The sequence below is a fragment of the Pipistrellus kuhlii genome, unplaced genomic scaffold, assembly GCF_014108245.1.
Source record: "Pipistrellus kuhlii isolate mPipKuh1 unplaced genomic scaffold, mPipKuh1.p scaffold_m20_p_78, whole genome shotgun sequence".
In the NCBI taxonomy this organism is placed as follows: Eukaryota; Metazoa; Chordata; class Mammalia; order Chiroptera; family Vespertilionidae; genus Pipistrellus; species Pipistrellus kuhlii.
The window spans coordinates 930,419-947,500 of record NW_023425582.1 but is presented as its reverse complement, the minus strand read 5'-3'; the positions used below and the strand labels follow the sequence as shown (position 1 = coordinate 947,500).

Sequence of the window (17,082 nt, the reverse complement as noted above, 5' to 3'; positions counted from 1 at the left end):
GTGAAAAGTCTGAGTTTAGAAACTTGCTGGTTGGCCATACACATTTCAGGGAAGATGCAGAACTATGTCAACAGGTTACCAATAGCAGACGTGTTGGGGTTTGGCTGCCGACATGGGCCGTGGAAGAATTCACAACGGGAAGAGGAGACACAGAGAGGAAGTTCATTTTACTTCCCATGGAGGGAAAGGGCCACGCATGGCTAATCAGCTTAAGGCAACAGGGCAGCTTCCCCGCTGGAGCCTTGGCTGTTGCTAAGTGACAAAAGAGGGAGGAGGAGTTAGGGCTGAAGTGTTGATTTTTTTTTTTTTTTTTTTTTTTTTTTTTGAGACAGCCCTGCACACGTCCTCGGAAGTATCTTATCAGTATTTCCCCCCAAGCCTGCGAAACACGCTCAGAGCAAAAACGATGAATAATTCAACAATTCCCCTGTTTGAAGGGGATGAGGATGGGAACTTGCTAACTAGAGGCTCCTGGAGGGAATTATCCCTGAGATGTGGAAACAGCAGGGAGGAGGCGTGGCAAGATTGTAGCCTTGAGAGTAGCTATCTTGTCCCTCAGGTTGAATGGAGGGGTGTTTGTTGAGACCACATCGCGGTGTTTGATTACCAGGTGCCTCTCATAAACCGAGGAAGGCCGAGGCTAGGAAAAGGAGAGGCTTTCCCTGTTCTTACAGGATGCTCTCTCGGCAACGTCCTCCACCATCCGCTCGCCGGGCTGTGCTGACCTAGTCCCAGGTTCACTTTACAGAACACACACGCTAACCTGGCTGAGAGACCTACAGCAGAGAGGCCTGCCTGGAGATCCAGAGACAAGGAAGGGCAGGAGCTAGCAGAATGGCGACAGCATCTGCAAGGACCCACCAAGACAACAACCACCACCACCACCAAACAGAAACATGGCGTTACGTTTGGCCAAATTAAAAAAAAATAAGTAAATACATTAAGCAATCCAATAAGGCCTCAGATCCTTGAACAAGCCATATCTGTGAGAAATCTCTGTCTCTCTATTCTAAGGAAGCACATTGGCCGGGAACTCAGGGAATGGAGACGATGGTGAGGTGAGCAGCAAGCTGGTTGTGGGTTATATTCCACTCGCACCCCCGCCCACCCGAAGCGACGGACACGCCAGAAAAAGAGATAACAACCTTGAGAGGCAAAAAGGAGAGGACTCCTGGCTTCTGCCACTTGTGAAGGTCTTACCGGTGTATTAACTCCGCCATAAATAAGGCTTGTGCTTCCCCACGCACACAGGCGCAGGATGTACCCAAGCAGCAGATTTCTCAGACACATCCTCCACAGATAACACCCACGGCGCCAGTTCACACTGCCGCCGAGGCAGTCCTCTCTCACACACGGGAAGAAACCTGCACACACATGCCGAGCACACGCAGGGGGATTCCGGGGAGTGGCAGCGCCCAGGGTGCGGGGGGCGTCAGCGGCAGAAGACGCATCACTCGCTGGGCCTGGCCTTTGGGAGACACGCGTGTCATTGCGTCCCGCACGCTGTTTATCTCGGTCCCAGACCGCGTCCTGCGCTCGGCACCGCCGCCTGCTCCCGCTGCTCGTCCGGGAGAGGGATGTGCGCGTTAGGCAGGTTTAGAGGGGGACGCGCGTCCCAGAGTAAACCGCGCTCGTCGGAAACGCTCCTGCGCTCGCTCTTCCCGGGGTGCCTGCGTCACCCCCACCCTGAGATTGGTGACGCTGACCTTTGTCATCTGCTTAGCGGACTATTAACTCAGCTGCACATCCATTTTTAAAAGGTTAGCGGCTCCTCCGCGATCCGTTCTCCCAATTAAAATGAAAAATGCCCGGTGCAGGCGCGGAGGGCGGCTCTGGCCCTCTCCCAGCCGCGGAGCCAGGAGCGGCAGCGTGTGGCCATGGCTGCTCGGAAACCGAGCTCTCTCCTGGGCTCACGGGAGCAGCGCTATGGCAGAGGAAGGCGCTGTCGCAGAGGTTACTGTTCATGCCTGTTAGTGCCCACAGCCAGAAATGGAGCCGCTGTTCCACCTGATCGTCCCGCACTCCCACCACGACCCCGGTCATTTGTCTTTTGTCACATCTAGTCCTTAGAGAAAGTCGGCACAGCTCCATGTCACTCCCTGGGAGCACAGATGAAGGAGAGTCCTCCACTGCAGCGTAAGGGTGGGGCTCATTTCCCCTGAAGGGCATTCCCCAGCTGGGCAAGGGGGCAGGAGCCGGGGCGGGGGCAGGTGTCCAGGGAGGGGGCAGGTGCTGGGGCAGGGACGGGTGTGGGGGTGGGGCAGGTGCTGGGGTGGGGATGGGTGTGCAGGCAGGGGCAGGTGCTGGGGTGGGGATGGTGTGCAGGCAGTTGCAGGTGCTGGGGTGGGGCAGGAGCCGGGGTGGGGGCAGGTGCCGGGGTGGGGGCAGGAGCTGGGGTGGGGGCAGGTGCTGGGGTGGGGGCAGGAGCTGGGGTGGGGGCAGGTGCCGGGGTGGGGGCAGGTGCTGGGGTGGGGGCAGGTGCCGGGGTGGGGGCAGGTGCTGGGGTGGGGGCAGGTGCTGGGGTGGGGCAGGTGCTGGGGTGGGTCAGGTGCTGGGGTGGGGGTAGGTGCTGGGGTGGGTCAGGTGCTGGGGTGGGGGCAAGTGCTGGGGTGGGGGCAGGTGCCGGGGTGGGGCAGGTGCTGGGGTGGGGGCAGGTGCCGGGGTGGGGGCAGGTGCTGGGGTGGGGGCAGGTGCTGGGGTGGGGGCAGGTGCTAGGGTGGGGGCAGGCGCCCGGGGCCTTACTTTTGTACTCCAGGTGGAAGCCGGCGGCGGCCACGCTGATGTCGGACTGGAAGTGCAGGTAGAGCTGGTTGGATGAGCTGTTGAGCAGGGCGGGCACGGTGGTCCCTGGAAGGAAGGCAGGCAGGCCCTGAGCATCACACACGCAGCCCATTCCCGGAGGTAAACACGTGGGGGGCTGGGGTTGTGGGTTTTAAAAACATGTTTCTATGGATGACAGAGAGGAAGGGAGAATGAGAGAGAGAGAGGTATCAATGGTGAAAGAAGATTGCTGCCTCTTGCATGCCCCCTACTGGGGATGGAGCCCGCAGCCCGGGCCTGTGCCCTGACTGGGAATGAACTCTGACCTCCTGGTTCCGGCTCCGTGCTCACCCCCCAGCCACGCCGGCCGGGCGTGGGGAGCTCTGTTTGCACGTACAGCCCAGGCTCTGACCCCCAGGTCCACATGGAGCCTCGGCTTCCATCTTCCCAGGTCGAGCCTGCCCTTTCCCGGAGGCAGGGACAGTCACACGTGTTCTCTGCCCTCCTCAGCCCCTCTGTCTGCATCTCAGGCTCAGCACACACGTGCTTGCCGGCCGGTGTGCCTCCGTGGTTGAGCATCGAGTTACAAACCAGCAGGTCAGGACACAGGCCCGGGCTGTGGGCCAATCCCCAGTGGGGGCGTGCAGGAGGCAGCCGATCCGTGATTCTCTCTCATCATGGATGCATCTCTCTCTCTCCCTCCTCTCTGACATCCGTAAAAACATACATTTTTTAAGAAGGAACACACATTCTCACATTTCATGGGCTCGGGACTCTCACATGACTACCCTCTAACAATATGCCCTCTGTTTTCCCTGGGACACAGCAGAGCTCTCGTGTAGTGAGGTGAGTGTCCCGGGAGCAGGCCGTGCCCTGGGAGAGAGGGTGGGTTTCAGGCAAACACGTGCGAAGGGGAAAACACAGGCTCAGTTACGTAACGTTTCCCTGCCTGCAAAGTGGGGTGGCCTGGCCTGTTTCCCAAGAGGCCAGGGGTCCTTCCCAGGAATCCCCTCCCTCCCCAGGCTCCATCCGGGCACCTTGCTGGCCAGGCAGCCAGCGTGGTGGGCACAGTCCGGGCCTCAGTGCGTCTCAGAGAAGGGGAGAGAGGAGAGCCCGGGAGGACTGGCTGCACCCCACGTGGCCCAGCTCAGGACCCCATTCCACATCAACACAGGAAAGAGACACAGCCCTGGCCAGTCTGGATCAATGCTTAGAGTAGGGGTGTCGAACTCAATCAGAGAAGGGGCCAAAATCTGAAATCCAGCCTAAATCGCGGGCCGAATGGTTTACTGAACAGTCATAAACTGTCATTGTGAAACGCAGCGGAGTGCAGTGATGACAGCGCCGTGCGGGCCACATTGCAAGGCCTGGCGGGACGGATTTGGCCCGCGGGCCTTGTGTTTGACACATGTGGCTTAAAGCATCAGCCCATGGATGGAAGGGTCCTGAGTTCGATTCTGGTCGAGGACATGTGCCTGGGTTGCAGGCTTAATCCCAAGCTCTGGTTGGGGCCATGCAGTAGGCAACCAATCAATGTGTCTTTCTCACATCCATGTTTCTCTCTGTCTTTCGCTCTCTCTTCCCCTTTCTCAAAAAAATCGAGAAAATACCCGCAGGTGAGGAGTCACAACAACAAAGAAAAGAGAGAGGCCCCAGACCCATTTCACCTGCCTTTGTCCCGTGTGGCGCTGGCTCTCTGTCACCCCGCAATGTGTGTGGATCTGGGGGTGACGTTTGCAGAAAGACCCGCAGCTGATGACAGACCTGGCACATCTGACCGAACACCACCTGCCCGGGCTGCGGTGGCCTGAGCAGCGGGCCTGGCGGCGCACCTGCTGAGTGGGTCCCATCTCCTCGGCAGCCCGCCCTCCTGGCCGCCCCTGTCTCCTTCCCCAGGACATCAGCACCCGCCCCCCGCCGGCAGCAGCCAGCTGCTCCCTAAATCCCTAGGAGGACGCCCCTCCTGGGCTCAGCTTCTCGCTGCCCTCAGCGTGGTCCTGTCTCTCCTCGGGGGCAGCGCCCTCTGGGTCCTTCCTCCGGGTTCTTTCCTGCCTGAGCCGGGGGCTCCTGCAGGGCCAGGGCTGGGAGCCGGGCGTCAGTGCTGTGGGGGTGACTGTGTACCCCTCCGTCGATTCACTGTGTCCCAGCTCCCACAAGGCCCCCCAACCCCGACAGTGCAGCCCACCTGTGTGTCCCTCCCTAAGTCAGACCCTCACCACCACAGGGAGGGAGCTCAGCCACTTGGGATCCCAAGTCTCAGCCCCTCGCCTGCAGTGAGCCTGCCTGGCAGGACCGGCTGCCTCGCCCTCAGGTCCAGCACGGGCATCCCGGAGGGCGAGGCCAGCAGCTCACCTTCTCCTCCCGCAGGGGCCGCGTGGCTCCGAGGCTGAGGCTGCCCACCAGAGAGCCTCTGCCTGCCCGGGTGCGGGGCTGGGCTCCGTGGCCGTGCCGGCCGTTTGGCTGCTGGTGTGACGACCCGACACCCAGAGACCGGGCCGCGTCTCACCTGAGAAGCTGCCCAGCCTGGGCGCCGTGGCGTCCCCGCCGTCGTAGATCTCCAGGGAGTCCCAGTTCTGCTCGGTGGCGAAGCTGATGACCTGGATCTGCCACGGGCAGCGTGGGGTTAGCGTGTGTCTTTCGTGTAAAAACCCGCCCACGCCCGCGAGGCTTTCATGAAACTAAATGTGGACGAAGAGGAAGGCGGAGCTGAGAACAAGCCTCGCGAAGGGCCGGCACTTCCCCAGGGCCCGCCGAGGTCCATGGGCCACGGGTCGTGGCTGTTACTGAAGTGGCCGCCCACGTAGCGAGGACCACGTGTCCCGACGTGTTCAAGGCAGGGGTATCACAAATGGATACTCTGTGGGGTTTGCTTCTCGGTTCTTTCCTACAATGCCAGTGCGGCGAGAATCTACTGTTTTAATTTCACACACAGAGACGTGACCACAGAGCCTCCGTAGAAAGGCAGGAAGGGAGACGCCAGCTGTGGCTCATGGGTCTGACACACCAGCACTCGGGGCGAGAGGAGGCGCTGGGAGAACCCACCTGGATGCCCGAGCCCTCGGCCACCAGGATCCTCCAGACGCAGTTGAGGTTGTTGCCGTAGGGCTCCGGGAAGCCGGGGGACAGGACCGTGCCCCTGCGCTGTGTGAAGCTGCCGCTGCAGGGCACTGCGGACACGGGAGGGGGCAGTGGGCGGTCAGGGCGGCCGCACCCACCCCGCAGAGCCTTCTCTTCCCCGGGATCACCATTAAGAGAACTTCTACCTGGACTGCAATGCCCTACGTAGCATTTTTAACAACTTATTTTTATTGATTTCAGAGAGAGAGGCCCAGGGGGAGAGAGAGAAACATCAATGAGGAGAGAACCATGGATCAGCTGTTTCCTGCAGCAAACTCCCAGCCATGCCAACTCCCAGCCATGCTAATGCCACCCCGAGCAGGTCCAGGGAGGGGCGGGGACGCTGCAAACGTACAAATGACTTCAAGCAGCAATCACACTGTGTGGAGGCTCTTACACAGGTGAGGCAAGTGAACTACAGCCAGCAGTGTGGTCGCCACTTGGGCTGCCTCAGCCTGTCACACTTTGCATCCTCATCAGCACACACTGCCTAAAAGGGCATTACAGCCGGGCTGGTGTGGCTCAGTGGTTTAGCGTCGACCTATGAACCAGGAGGTCATGGTTTGATTTCCCGTCAGGGCACATGCCCAGGTTGCAGGCTTGATCCCCAGTAGGGGGTGGGCAGGATGTCTCTCTCCCTCTCTCTCTCTCTCTCTCTCTCTCTCTCTCTCTCTCTTACTCTCTCTTCCTCTCTGAAATCAATTAAGGTATTCTTTTTTAAAAAATTTATATATACAAAAGCCTAAGTAACCTTTATGACTGGTCAACTGAATGACCAGTCAACCATTCGCTATGATGTGCACTGACCACCAGGGGGCAGACACACAACACAGGAACTGCCCCTGGTGGTCAGTGTGCTCCCACAGCCAGCCTCCCACGGTCCCTCCTCCTGGATGGCTGGCCCTCATCGGCCCCGATTAAGACAAGGTGAGACAGCCCTGATTGCCAGCCAGGCCGGGGGAACTCACCCATGCACGAATTCGTGCACTGGGCCTCTATTAAATAAATAAAATGGCATTACACAAGTCAATGTCTAATGGTTTCCCCCAACGTGAAGTATGCTGCATACTCATGGCTGGGGAGCCATGGGGTCTCAATAAGGATCGAGGAGGAAAACGTGTTTCCTCGTGTTCATCTGACAAGTGATTTCATGGAAGAATAATCTGCAGGGTTTGCTGCTGCTCGGTTCTTTCCAACATACACTGCCCTGAGCCACGTCCGGAGGGAGGTGGACGAAGAGCCCGCAGAGCACGGACAAACAGCCGTCAGCGCCGCTGCAGGGGGCTGGCGGCCCCGCCCGCCTCCGCCGCCCCGCCCGCCGCCCCGGGACCCCGCTTACCCACGCAGCTCGGGATGGTGTCGTTCCACTGGGCCAGGGCGTTGGGCACTGCCTGGCAGCGCAGGGCGGCCGACCCCTGCAGCAGGTACCCGGGGCTGCACTCGAACCGCACGATGGAGCCCGCCGAGAACTCGGAGCCGATGCGGCGGCCGTAGCGGGGCTCGGGCACCGAGCTGCACTGGGTGTCGCTGGTGCGCGGGACCGCTGGGGGCGAAGCACACAGCGCATGTGGGTGGCCTCATGGAGGACGCCAGAGGGCATCTGCCCAGGATCACGGGCGTAGAAGCTAACGCCGCCGCCCACAGCCTGGCCTGGCCTGGCCCTGTCTGCAGCCTGGCCTGGCCTGTCCCTGTCCGCCCGCCCCCCCCTGAGGACCCCGTGGGGCCCTGGCATCTCAGGGACCTTTAGGCATGAAAACGAACCACGGTGCGCATGGTGATGAGATCACTGAGAAACTGAGCTGCTCTGCCGGGTGGCAGGGCTCAGCGGTGGAGCATTGACCTATGAAGCAGGAGGTCAGCGTTCAATTCCCGGTCAAGACATGTGCCTGGGTTGGGGGCTCGATGCCCAGTGTGGGTGTGCAGGAGACAGCCGATCCATGATTCTCTCTCATCATTGATGTTTCTCTCATCCTCCCCCTCCATTCCCCACAGAAGTCAAGAACAATACGGTTTTAAAAAGCACAGCCCTCGGAGAGACGTGTCCGTAGACAGACGTGCGTTAACAGTGACCCCCTCTCCGCTGCTCTGCCCGGCACACGCCTCCTGGTGGGCACTGAGCCTCCACAGGACAGACACCACGTGGGCGACTTCGGTGCGGCAGCAGTTTTACGTGAATTAAAGTCAGGCGGTTATTCTGATAAAATTACATTTCCGTTCAGAGGTGAGATATTTTCTGTCGGAAGGGAGGAGTCATACAATTTACACCGTCTACACATAAAGAATGGAGGATCGCTCAGAGCGATCTCTCCCAGGACCGTCCCGGGATAGTGACACCCTGCTCATGGCCCTCCCCCACCCCCGCAGGCTGGCTGTGTCCACGCTCCCTGCACCCAGTCCTCCCCGACGCTCCTCCCCGACGCCTCTCCCGGCTCGCTCTTCCCAACAGGCCTGTGCTAACCGGGCTCAGACCCCGTGGCCGAGGATGTGAGACAGGCCCGTGTGGCGTTATGGTTTAACGACAGGAAGGAATGCACTGCCGTGGTACGTGGGAGCCGTGTCCGGGATGTTTTCATACCATGACGGTCTCATGACCTCCCGGCTTCCATAGAACTAGGATCTTTTGGAGGCAACGCTCAACCTGGCTGTTCCTGTGCAGGAGACCTCCTCCGCACCCGAGCCCTGTGTCTGAGCTCATGGTCCTGGCTCAGCGCACGAAGGTGTAGCTCTGACACAAACAGGTCCATTGGTGACGCACTCGCAGAGGAACGCAGCAAGGCCAGAGGGGAGGTTGGGAGTTTAGGGAATCCTGAGGATGCTGGGGTCATTGTGCACCCTTGGCTACAAGGAGAAGCATCCATCTACACATTGCGGTCTTTGGTGTCTACGTTCCTGTGGTTTATTCATTTTAATGGTAATATGCTACTTCAAACAGGAGCTGATTTTAAGAACGATGGCTTTGAAGCGTGGCGTTTGAATATTTTAGCCCCGGACTCACATTAGCCTTGGGTGTTTTATATGGTGATCTGATGGAGCTCCCAATCTCTATTTTAACAAAATCAAAAGGCGCCTGCAGCCAGGCAGACGGCGCCCGGAACCTGAAATTTTCCAGATGAAAATGTACTTGAACTGATAGGTTCTCCGCATGTCACACCAGGGGACTCCAGTTTGCAAATCTGCTTTCACAAAAGGCGATATTGAACTTACTTTAAGGAAATGTGTAGTGGTGAGCGGTGAGTTGTCCACACTGGCCCACAGCCCCTCAGGTCCATTTTTATTTATTTATTTAAAAATATATATTTTATTGATTTTTTCACAGAGAGGAAGAGAGAGGGATAGAGAGTTAGAAACATCAATGAGAGAGAATCATCTATCAGCTGCCTCTTGCACACCTCCTACTGGGGATGTACCCACAACCAAGGTACATGCCCTTGACCCTTCAGTCCGCAGGCCGATGCTCTATACACTGAGCCACACCGGTTTTAGCTCAGATCCATTTGTAAACACCAGGTGAGTTGTTTACGTTCTAACAAAAGGCACGGCAGTGGCCACCAACCTTTCGGGCCTCAGGGACCACCAGGGGCCCACAGACTGTGGGCTGGCTCCCGCCCGATCAGAGCTAAGTGACTGCCTCTAAGTCAGCAGTTGCTCCTTCACTGGATTCCCGTGCGCCCAGGGCTTCTGCCCACATGCAGGGCAGGGATTCATGGTGGGAGACCCCCTAGGGCTGTGATCGGCAAACTGCGTCCCGCGGCTCTTTGGCCCCTTGGGTGTGGCTCTTCCACAACATACCACGGCCTGGGCGAGTCTATTTTGAAGAAGTGGCGTTAGAAGAAGTTTAAGTTTAAAAAATTTGGCTCTCAAGAAAAATTTCAATTGTTGTCCTGCTGATGTTTGGCTCTGTGGACTAAGGAGTTTGCCCACCACTGGCCTAGGACGTAAATGATAGGACGGACTGTCCTTCTCTGAAACTCTCTGAAGCCCCGATGATGTCACCGGTTTTCTGCAGGAGCCACGGCTGGGGTGACCCGGAGCGGTGTCAGCGCTCCGGCCCACGCAGAGCCCGGACCGGGAAGGGAGGGGGCTCTCCCCACAGCCTCTGCCGGGCCCCTGGGCGGCCGTGCACAGCAGAGCTACCCGGCCCTGGGCTTCTAGCTCAAGGTGAGCCTCACACACAGGGGCCAGTGAGGAGGAAAATGTTGATTCCACATGTGGGCAAGCTCCAAGTGTAAGAATAAACATACAAAGGCGGGAATCCAAACGGCAACAGGACACAAAACCAAGAAGTTATTTAGAGGGACAGACACACGGACTTCTTATTTGGTTCTGTTAAACTGCCTTTTCGTTAGCTTTTGCAATACGATTTGGAAACGTGACATTTATTTTTTTTTATGTATTCCCTTAAAAGTTACTAAAATCTAAACTTGTATGAAATATTTTTCTTAATTAGATAAACTAAAATATAGTTGAAATTGTTTTTGCCAAATAGGAGGTGCTATGAAAAAGTAATTTGAACACTATTTGTTGCCTGCACAGGCCAGAGGAATAAGGGGACATTTGTCTTTGCAGTAGAAATAGATTGATGTCAAACTAAAAATTTTAATATTTTGATAAAATATTTTTATTATAAACTAGAGGCCCAGTGCACAAAATTCATGCACAGGGGGTATTCCCTCAGCCCAGCCTGCATCCTCTCCAATCTGGAACCTGTTGGGGGATGTCCAACTGCTAGTTTAGGCCCTGTAGGATTGGGCCTAAACCGGCAGTCAGACATCCCTCTCACAATCCGGGACTGCTGGCTCCTAACCACTTGTTTGGTTGCCTATCTGATTGCCCCTAAATGGTTCTGCCTGCCAGCCTGATTGCCTCCTAACCACTCCGCCAACCTGATTGATGCCTAACTGCTCCCATGCCAGCCTGATTGATGCCTAACTGCTCCCTTGCCGGCCTGATCGCCCCAACTGCCCTCCCCTGAAGGCCTGATGGCCCCCAACTGGCCTCCCCTGCCAGCCTAGTCATCCCCAACTGTCTCCCTTGCAGGCCTGGTTGCCCTTAACTTCCCTCCCCTGCCAGCCGGGAAGCACCCAACTGCCCTCCCCTGCCAGCCTGATAATCCACAACTGCCCTTCCCTGCTGGCCCATTTGCCCCCAACTGCCCTCCCCTTCCAGCCGTCTTGTGTGGCCATCTGGTGATGACATCGTGTGAGGGCATGATGCCACCTAGGCTTTTACTATACAGGATAAATGAATGCCTTCCACGTCTTAAAAAACAAAAAATGGCAGTGGGCATTGTCTGTGCCTCCACAGGAGACTGAGGTCTGGGGGTCAGAGGCGGCCAGGGTGACTGAGGGTTACCTTGGTACACGAAGTGGAAGCCTCGGGCCGACGCCCCGCTCTTTGCGCTGAATCGGAGCAGAATCTGGTTGGACGTCGCCAAGGGCAGCGTTTCGCCTGCGGAGAACAGACACTGCACAGATCCACACAATGCTCGCTGCGGTGCGGACGGTGACGTCTAAGAAAGAGGTCCCCTGCTTGGACAGCGACACGCAGACCTTGGATTCTCCTGGACCTCACTCCGGGCTCACAGCCCAAACCCACCGCTCCCCGGAGGATGGTCACGCACTGCTGTGCATCCCGTGAGGTGCTGTTTTAATCGGGATCTCACGTCTGCTTTCACTCAGAAAAACTCAGGGACACGGCCTGGCAGCCGATAGGGTGGGAAACGTCAGAACTGACTCAGTCACTGACGCAGAATCAACCACGTTTGAGGATTTCTCGCCGAGGTTTTACTTAACAAAATGTCTCTGAACCCTAGGCTGGTATTTAAAAAATCGAAAGGACTTATAAAAAACCTCACAAGATATATGCTCACCTTCGGACTGAGGTGCAGGTTCAGAGCACACTGTGGGGCCTGTGAGGGTGTGGGGTTTCAATTGTGCCCATGTTTTCTATGTGCACCTTCTGATGCTGTTCTCAATGGCACCCACTGGGCATTGATAGAAATGCTCAAGGCTCGGCCCCGGGGCCTTTGGCCAACAACAGTGGGCACTGAAAGTCGCCAGGCTGTGGCCTTGGTGGCCACATCAGGGGCCACTGGACACAGCGATACCTCAGAAGGGGGCCGGGGCCATGCAGTCCAGTGAACACACCTGCCCCACAAATTTACCTGAATATCACTCGGAATAAAAGCCAGTGACGGTGGCTGCCCAGGGTATGATGGGGAAGATCCACACATGTCCTCTTAAGTGAAAATACGGAATACAAATAATATCCTGTGTTTCATGAAGCCCAACCATATTTTTATGCACACATACAGGGATGCGTGCATGCACACATGTGGTAAACACATGTACTCTTAGATGTGTGGGTGTAGTGGGTCTATACCTAGGTATTTACAGGGTTCAAATGAGTGTGACCAAAATGTTCATACTGTTTAGCTCCAGGAAGAAGATCCCAAAACATAGAATAGAAGTTAAAAAACACCTGTTATTCCTTTCTCTTGGACATTTCCCACTTTCATGGAGATGGATATCACACTTTTTATGACCTTAGGAAGTGCAATGATGAAAGCAAACGGCTTTATCTATGGGATAAAGGTCCACTGGGTATTTTTCATCAAAAATAAAATTTTACTAAATAAACAAACACATTCAAGGATTAGTAAGTTTCTGGGCGCGCGCGCATACACACACACACCGAGTTTAGGAAGAGTCGCACGCCCATCTGCATAAAAGTTTTCTGGGGCTTACCGGAGTGGGAGCCGGAGAGCGAGCTGAGGAGCCGGGCCTGCGGGTGGGTCCCGTCGAACAGCTCGGCCACGTCACTCAGCGCCGTCTGGAAGTAGGCGAACTGCCCGAACACGACTGCGGACGAAGGGGTGCGACAGGCTTAGCGAAGGAAAGGGGTTCTGGCTGTTCACAGAGACTGGCTCCCTGAAGGCCGGGGCCGAGGACCCTTCCTCAGCGTCCGAAAGCTTCTTGGTAGCTGGAACCACTGCTTGGTTCCGGGACTGTTTGGTACTGATGGAAGGCGTAAGAGGACCCTGTCTGCATGGCTGGCCTTGAGGAGGCTGTTCTTCCTTTAATGTGCTGTAGGAGGTGGCCAGGCGTTACCACCTGGCCTGCTTAGTCAGGAGCCTGACCATGAGCACAGGATGGAGACCCTGGCTGGTGTGGAAGCCTGCTCAGTTGGGAAGCGATCGGAGATTCGTAAGAGCTGGTCATTTTCATGCCACGCTCCTGTGACCCCCTTGCGGGGCGTGGACACGGGGTTCACAGCACAGTGTGGACACGGCGGCCGTCCCTGTGCCGGCGTTCTGTCTGGCCCGGCCGGAGGGTAGCCAGAACTCAGCTCGGCCACGGAGATCCCGGCGCGGACTTCCCTGCTTCACACCTTGTCCTCCGAGCAATAGCAGCGGCCTTACTGACAATGAGGTGCGATTGAGCACCGACTGGCAAACAGTGAGCAACTAGACCTGGGTTATGTGTCCGGGCGACGCTAAAACCGTTCCTCAGCGTGGTGAGCAGTAAACGGAGGTGCGTGTGCTGGACGCACATGTCACAGCTCTAATGAAAGGATAAGGCGATCGACGGCAAATCTACCTGCTCACACACGTGTGCGCGCGCATGTGCATGCATGTCAGTGAGAGCGTGTGTATGCACACATGCATGCATGCCTATGTGGGTGTGTGTACATGTATATCTCTGTGAGTGTGTGCACATGTGTGCATGTATGCCTGTATGGGTGAGTGTGTGTGCACACGTGTGCATGTATCCCTGTGTGAGTATGTGTGTGTGTGTGTGTGTGTGTGCACTCAGTTACACAGGTGGACACAGGGGGACAATGAACACCCAGGGGTTAAAGGTACAGACATTCTCACCGAACTCCTTGGGCACCGTTATGGAGTAGAGACACGTCTGGCCGGCCGTGTAGTTCTGGGGGTAGTTGGGGGACAGCACCACACCTTCGGACCCCGTGTACTGGCCGCCGCAGGGAGCTGGAAGGGAAAGCGGCCAGAATTACACACGTGGAGGACGCCGCTGGGACAGGCCGGAGGCCCAGCCCTGCCAGGGAGGAGCAGGGTGTCACCTAACCGTCCAGGGAGTTCCCGTCCAAAGCCCACCTCCCTTTGCCCTCCGGAGTCCGGAAAGGAACCGTCTTCACAGCTTAGGATGGAAGTGCGCTCACTCCGCAGGGAGACGACGCCATTTAAGCCTTTCTCAGACGCGCTAAATAATCATGAAAACAGCTCAGATGATACAATAACGGCTCCATGCAGACAGACGGTTGGGCTATTTAACCTCTCACCAGCCAAGGCTGGTCGCCGTCAGTCACTTTATTCAGAGATACATGGGTATTTCAGGTGCTTCCCCCCCGTTTTTATATTACTATGAAAATCAAAGAAAAAAGTTTTATTTCTAGTTTTTGTGTTGTTTTTTTTCAACCTTTAGTAACTCAGATTCAGTTTAAGAGCAACATATATAGTTATTAATGTGTGTGGGTTCTCTCAAAAAGATGGATTTAAAGCTGAAGCAACTAAAACCTGGAAAGCTAGGGGCAATCTGATAGTGGGCGTTTCTTATAGACAGAGCTGTGTGTGTCTGGGTATTTGTGTGTCTGAGCTTGTGAGAGTATGTGTATCTATGTTAGTGTGTGTCTATGTGAGGAGGGTGTGTGTCTGGGTGTCTTTGTGTGAGTGTGAGTTTATGAGTGTGTGTCTGAGAGTATGTATGAGTGTGTGTGTGTGTGTGTATCTATGTGTGTGAGTGTATGTGTGTGAGAGTATGTGTCTATGTGAGTGTTTGTCTATGTGAGTGTTTGTCTATGTGAGTGTGTGCGAGTGTGTGTGTGAGAGTATGTGTCTGTTAGTGTGTGTGTCTATGTGAGTATGTGAGTGTGTGTGAGTGTACATGTATATCCTTATTTTCAGTAATGAATAAACCTGGGAAAGGACTAAAATGTGCCTGCTCTATCTTTATAAATCTCCTGATGCAGTCAACACAACTTAACTCCACTGTCGGTCAGCATTCTCCATGAACTAGATCAACAGCGCTGGCTCATAACGGGCCCTCATAATTCACAACCATGATTTGCTACAAAAACCGCACACTACTTAGTGCTAACAAATCCACAGAAGTCCTATATCAATCTACATTGCATATGTGTATACTACTCTTTATATATACATATATATGTATTTACATGTGATATATACATATGTAATCTAGATTTAAACATACAATAAATGTTTGTTTCCCTTTATACCTGAGTCTATGAGTAATTTCATAAAATGTAATTTTCAAAATTTCAACTATAAAATATATCAACAATAAATGGAGAAGCGGGAGTTTTAGACCCTGTGTTAATAACTCGAGGTGAATTATGTCCCAAAGGCCCTTCGCAACGCAGGAGACGGGGCAAAGCTCTGGCTTCTGTCGCTTGTCTGTTCTCAAAGGTGGGTCTGACCTTCAATTGTGATTTTACCAATTTACTTCTACACAACTGAATTGGGGGGTGGCCCATTGGTTGTAACGGTACATGTGTGCATGTGCCATCGATGTGTATTGAATATGTATAACTGGAGAGAGAAGGGAAGGAAACAGACAGAGCTCACTGAGACTGCTCACCGGTACTTCTGTGTGGATCACACACACAAAGTGTGAGGAAAAGTGCTGAACTCTCTGAGCGAGAGACACAGCCCCTCAGGGTGCTGGGGGGATGGCTGAGGCCCTGACTGATTCAAGGGTGGATGAAGGTCACCTGCATTTCCCTCCTTAGCTCTGCCAGCAAAGCAGTCCCCACTGCAGACAAGGGGGTAGTTCTGGGAGGCTCTTGGCTACTGAGCGGGACCTGCAGGAAGTGAGGTTGGGGGGGGGGGCAGGAGAGGCAGTGCTGGGGGGACCTGCAGGAGGTGAGGTTGGGGGGGGGACAGGAGAGGCAGTGCTGGGGGGACCTGCAGGAGGTGAGGTTGGGGGGGGGCAGGAGAGGCAGTGCTGGGGGGACCTGCAGGAGGTGAGGTTGGGGGGGGCAGTGCTGGGGGGACCTGCAGGAGGTGAGGTTGGGGGGGGACAGGAGAGGCAGTGCTGGGGGGACCTGCAGGAGGTGAGGTTGGGGGGGACAGGAGAGGCAGTGCTGGGGGGACCTGCAGGAGGTGAGGTTGGGGGGGGGACAGGAGAGGCAGTGCTGGGGGGACCTGCAGGAGGTGAGGTTGGGGGTGGGGGCAGGAGAGGCAGTGCTGGGGGGACCTGCAGGAGGTGAGGTTGGGGGGGGACAGGAGAGGCAGTGCTGGGGGGACCTGCAGGAGGTGAGGTTGGGGGGGGCAGTGCTGGGGGGACCTGCAGGAGGTGAGGTTGGGGGGGGCAGGAGAGGCAGTGCTGGGGGGACCTGCAGGTGGTGAGGGGAGCGGGTCGCACACACGCGTACCGCTGCAGGTGGGCAGGGCCTGGTCCCAGGCCGGCTTCCCGTCTGCTCCGATCACACACATGATGGACGCGGGCTCCACGATCTTGTAGCCGGAGTCACACTGGAAGGTCACGGAGGAGCCCAGCTTGAAGTCCGTCCCAACTCTGGTCCCATTCATTATGTTCCCGGGGTCAAAGCAGGCTTCCCGCGGCTTCTCTGCAGGAGAAATGGGGTGACCCAGTGAGGGGGTTGACCCCTGCGAGGGCAGGGTGACCCCTGTGAGGGTGGGTGACCCCGTGAGGGGGGTGACCCCTGCGAGGGCAGGGTGACCCCTGCGAGGATGGGTGACCCCCGTGAGGGGGGTGACCCCTGCGAGGGCAGGGTGACCCCTGTGAGGATGGGTGACCCCATGAGGGTGGGTGACCCCATAAGGGCAGGTGACCCCATGAGGGTAGGCCCTAATGTTCCTGTGTGTTTACCTGCCTGGCTGATTGTTTGCTTGTTTGTTTTTAGTGCCTAGAATAGAGCCCAGCATAAGAGAAATGCTCAAAAAATACTTATTGATTAAGGGCCAAGTTTTTAATTAATTATCAAGTTAATAATTACATATACTAGGAAAGATTATCAAGTTATTAATTATCCAGTTAATAACTAAATATTGTAGAAAAACCCTTTCAATCAAGTTACATTTCTCAGTTTTCAAACTACATTTTACTGCCGATTGTTACGACATCACTCATTCTTGGTTAAAAAGAGGCAGCGCTTTATTTCCATACATCTATCTTCCCGTTACCCGCAGACCTCAGT

At 55.8% G+C, this 17,082-nt stretch overlaps 1 protein-coding gene across 2 annotated transcripts in view; it reads right to left on the bottom strand.

Annotated features, from left to right (window-relative positions):
* The window catches only part of CSMD1 (CUB and Sushi multiple domains 1), a 605,853-nt gene that overhangs the window by 72,631 nt on the left and 516,140 nt on the right, over nucleotides 1-17,082 (bottom strand). For both annotated transcript variants that reach the window (XM_045576232.1, XM_045576234.1), the window contains exons 30-37: nucleotides 16,297-16,491; nucleotides 13,754-13,870; nucleotides 12,624-12,737; nucleotides 11,230-11,325; nucleotides 7,217-7,420; nucleotides 5,803-5,927; nucleotides 5,267-5,363; nucleotides 2,743-2,847 (exon numbers count right to left, since the gene is read on the bottom strand). In XM_045576232.1, coding sequence (XP_045432188.1) covers nucleotides 2,743-2,847; nucleotides 5,267-5,363; nucleotides 5,803-5,927; nucleotides 7,217-7,420; nucleotides 11,230-11,325; nucleotides 12,624-12,737; nucleotides 13,754-13,870; nucleotides 16,297-16,491 — 1,053 coding nt within the window. The remainder of the gene's footprint in view (nucleotides 1-2,742; nucleotides 2,848-5,266; nucleotides 5,364-5,802; nucleotides 5,928-7,216; nucleotides 7,421-11,229; nucleotides 11,326-12,623; nucleotides 12,738-13,753; nucleotides 13,871-16,296; nucleotides 16,492-17,082) is intronic.